The following is a 4,287-nucleotide window of genomic DNA, read 5'->3' as shown; positions in this document are numbered from 1 at the left end:
AGTTGATGTCCTTAAGTGGTGGAAAGGTTCAGAATACGGAATGAACTGTGAAAGAAGACCCAAAAGGAGCGAGCAAACAGCATAAGAGCCGGAGTGGCTTTCCATTATTTACGCCAGCTGAATGGCACTTCCCTATCTACCTAATAGTAACTTAAAATTCAGTTCATCACAACTGGAAGATCTTTTTCGCCTAATCACTATTATGTACTTTATTTTATATTCGACTGGATATATAACTTAGTTAAAATAAATATTGTTGCTATATACCAAAAGTACATTGAAATATGTGGTCTAAAATATGTGGATACTCCTGTAATAAAATCACAAAGCATGTCAAGAGCAGAGTTGGATGCCTCATATTGTATAGGTTTTGATCAAAGCACTAGTACTCATTAAACAAGCAAACGAAGGCACATATCACATATGTATAGGTTTCATATTTAGATGCACCACCGTCAAAAAAAGAAACGGGCAATAAACGGACTATGGAAAAGCAATCATGCTTGGTTTTTTTTTTTAATTCTAGTTGTTGCCAAAAACTATTTATGTTTGACAATCGAAAAAATATATTCCGTCTGTTCCAATTTATGTGAACCTATTTTCTTTTTGGTCCGTTCCAAAAAGAATGACTACTTTCTAAATTTGGTAACAATTTAGCTTAAACTTACTATTCTACCCTTAATGAGAAACTTTTATAACCACACAAATACTCAAGGTCACTTTTTGACTTGTTTAGGACCACAAATTTCAAAAGTCTTCATTTTTTCTTAAACATCGTGCCCAATCAAATAAGTTCACATAAATTGGAACGAATGGAGTACTATAAAATTTGTATAATTTTTGTATATAAAATACAGAATGTGTATATGTATATACAAAAAATATATATTTTTTCGATTATATTTTAAGAACGGCTATACATTATATTTTAAGAACGGCTATATTTTCCGGAAGCATGTAGCTCCCCAGCTTTTCATTCCGTACCATGGCCCGGACAGCAAATGTACCTTAACGCGTACACACTTTCAGTTTAATTATAAATTTGTAGCTCCACCCCCTTCTCTCCCTGCATCACAACTCACCTTCATTTCCAACCTTCCCCATTTTAATTTGCTCCTAAACCAGAGTCCCTATACTACTTTATTTAGGCAGACTCCAACTTTTTTCTGAAAAGCTATCCTCTTCTTCTATTCTTTCTTCAGCCCTGGATGTTGAGAGAAGTGGGTACTACAAGTTGTTGCTGTAGAACAAAAAATGGAGCGTCCTCCGTACTACGCACCGTCCCATATTAATGTGGAGTCATCATCTCGGCCGTCTTTAGGCTTCCCCCTTGGCACTGCCGTTCTCTTAATTGTCATTTTCAGTTTGAGTGGCGTCTCTTCTTGCTGCTATCACTGGGACAAAATTCGTTCCCTCCGCCGTCGATCTTTCCCCGACCTCGAAGGGGGCGATGATCCTGCTTCCTTGAAACCCAAACAAACCCACATGGTAAACAATCTGATATATATATCCCTCTTTTGTTTACTGAATTGTGTGTTAGAGACGGAATTTATTGGATTTAAATAGAATATACATGGAAGTGTAACTAATGTTTACACTTAGTAGTAGTATATTTAACCTTGTTATAACAATGTTTAATTTATAATTACCAAAATTAGATTCATTATAAAGAGTTACTTAAACTAGTTTAGGTTTACAATAAGTTACCTTTTTTTGGTTGAGCTAATTACGTGAAAATATGTCTTTTTCATGTTTGATGGAGAGATCGGAATTGAACTTTTACGCTACTCTATTCCGTTTCAAATTGTGTATAATATCGGATTATGGATAAAATTAACTTTGTTCATTCTCTGTTTTACAGAGTGAGAAGCAGAACCAAAGCCAAATCTTGCCGGCAGTGTTAATGCCAGGTGATCAAGTTCCAAAATTCATAGCATTGCCTTGTCCATGTCAACCTCCTAGAACAGGAAAGGTGGTTGTAGAGGTTCAGACGCCGCCGCGGCCGCCACCTTCACCTCCTAAGCCAATTCGTATGGTGATGGGATTACCTTTGTATTAGTATAAGCAGAGTATTAATGATTTAGGACTGGGCTCATTGGTGTATAGCAGAGTGTATATATTGAATTGTGGTGATCAACTAAACTCCCAATGGGAAACATCAGTTCTTTATTTTGTGTTTTAACAGCTTAATTAATATGCACATTGTATTGGAAAAAAATTGAATTTACATTGAAGGTGACGTGACATGACACGAGGATTGGTCAAATGGTCAAAACATGATGATCAGTTAAGAGACACGAGTGACAACAAATACGGGGAAAGGAAAGCTAAATATGCACGAGAGACAATTCGAATAATACAAGTTTCGTACCTATTTAGGTCATTTAAAGCCAAGAGATCAGAAGGCATTGAAGACATGGATATGATGACAAAAAGGAGTCCAAATTCAATATTAAATACCCAATACGTTAGAGAATTGGTATTAAATAGGAATGATTGTGTAACGTCTTATTTAATGTCATTTATTGTTTATAATTGTCTCATTAAGGTTAAGGTATTACTCCTTTATTTAGGATCAACTATAAAAGGAGGAGGTCAGATCATTTGTAAGGACAAAGGATACCATCAACATTACATTAAAATACAAACTTATCTACTGCTTATTTGTCATTCTTAAAAAGTCTATTATTTCTTTTTCGTCTCCTGATTATCAGTAGCCCGAATTTCTATTTGTTTTAACTTTGACCAAAGAATCATATTTTTGGTTAAACAAATTGGTTCCGTTTCCGGAAAACTGATAATCTTTTCTTTGAAGCTACGTTTTATTCGTCTTTTATCAACATGTCAAACAACAACGACAATAACAGTAATAACACATTGGGAAACCATGAAAATCAAATCCATCAAAATCAAGGTGATGTGGTTCCCTCCCCTCCAGATTCACCACGTCAATCTCGTGAAGGCACTCCTGCTACTGAATCTCATGCTGATCAACAAGAACAATCTAAACACTTTGAAGGAGGTACAAATGGAGTTTTACAAAAGCTAATTGATGCACAGGTCGGCAAAGCTCTTCAGGCTCTAGTTAGTCGATTGTCTGCTGCACCACCCACACCAACTCCTAATAATAATATATTGGAGAATCTCCGTTCTGGTCTTGTTAATTCTGGGAATGGAGGAACCACTAGTGAACCACAGGAAGGGGGACCAGGTAATTCAAATAATTCCTATTTGCAAAATTTAGTACTAACCTTGCATAAACATATTAAGGAACAAAATGAGCGTATTGAGCAAATCCCTGGAGTTCCGCCTGTAATAAAGGGAGTTGACATGGACAAATACTCACAACAACCTTGGAAGCCAAGTGTTGCTCCCCTTCCAATTCCGAAAAAGTTAAAAATGCGTGACATCCCGAAATATGATGGTACTACAGACCCACGTGACCACGTGACTGCATTTACAACAGGCGTGAAAGGCAACGACTTGACCAAACAAGAAATTGAATCAGTACTGGTCAAAAAAAATTGGAGAAACACTCACCAAGGGTGCATTAACCTGGTATTCTCTTTTATCTGAAAATTCTATAAATTCTTTTGCTGAGCTTGCAGATTCTTTTATTAAAGCACATTCGGGAGCACAAAAGGTTGAGAAAAGAATGGAAGATATTTTCAAAATCAAACAAGGAGATTCAGAGTTGCTCAGAGACTTTGTTGATAGATTCCAGCGTGAAAGAATGACTCTACCCCATGTGCCTGACAACTGGGCTGCAATAGCTTTTGCAAGTAATTTAAATGACAAAAGTTCTGAAGCCACGAGAAGACTCAAAGAAAGCCTTCGAGAATTCCCTGCAACCACGTGGAATGATGTTTACAACAGGCATAGTACGAAGCTGCGAATTGAAGAAGATATCGTACCTAAGTTTCATCATGAAGAAAGGGGCGGTTCCAGAAGATCAGAAATCGAAAAAAAATCAGGTAAAAACAGGTACGATCCATATATGGGACCTGCAGGAAAAGACTCACGGTCAAAACAAGATAGCCAGCAATATGATCAAAAATCGAGGAACAGGGACTCTGGTTCTTCATCGAAATTCAGAAATGATCGGAACAGACAAGAGTCACGAGATGATGACAGAAGTTTAAAGGCACGGTTCGGCGGATATAACTTTAATGTCACTACCTCCGAGCTCGTGGCTGTTTTTAGAAGCATGAGAGATAAGATACGGTGGCCAAAAGAGATGCGGTCAAATCCAAATAGACGCAATCCAAATCATTGGTGCGAATTCCA

The 4,287-nt window shown here is 37.0% G+C and overlaps 1 protein-coding gene across 1 annotated transcript; it reads left to right on the top strand.

Moving 5' to 3' along the window:
- The first annotated feature begins 1,027 nt into the window (after positions 1–1,027).
- On the top strand, positions 1,028–2,669 carry LOC107813440 (uncharacterized protein At5g65660-like). Its single transcript, XM_016638715.2, has 2 exons — positions 1,028–1,488; positions 1,862–2,669. The coding sequence occupies exons 1-2, from the start codon at positions 1,255–1,257 to the stop codon at positions 2,057–2,059; spliced, it is 432 nt and encodes a 143-aa protein (XP_016494201.1). The 5' UTR covers positions 1,028–1,254; the 3' UTR covers positions 2,060–2,669.
- The last annotated feature ends 1,618 nt before the right edge of the window (positions 2,670–4,287 follow it).

Source organism: Nicotiana tabacum, chromosome 3, assembly GCF_000715075.1.
Source record: "Nicotiana tabacum cultivar K326 chromosome 3, ASM71507v2, whole genome shotgun sequence".
Classification (NCBI taxonomy): domain Eukaryota; kingdom Viridiplantae; phylum Streptophyta; class Magnoliopsida; order Solanales; family Solanaceae; genus Nicotiana; species Nicotiana tabacum.
The sequence above is the reverse complement of the archived record's forward strand: the minus strand, read 5'-3'. Positions and strand labels throughout refer to the sequence as shown.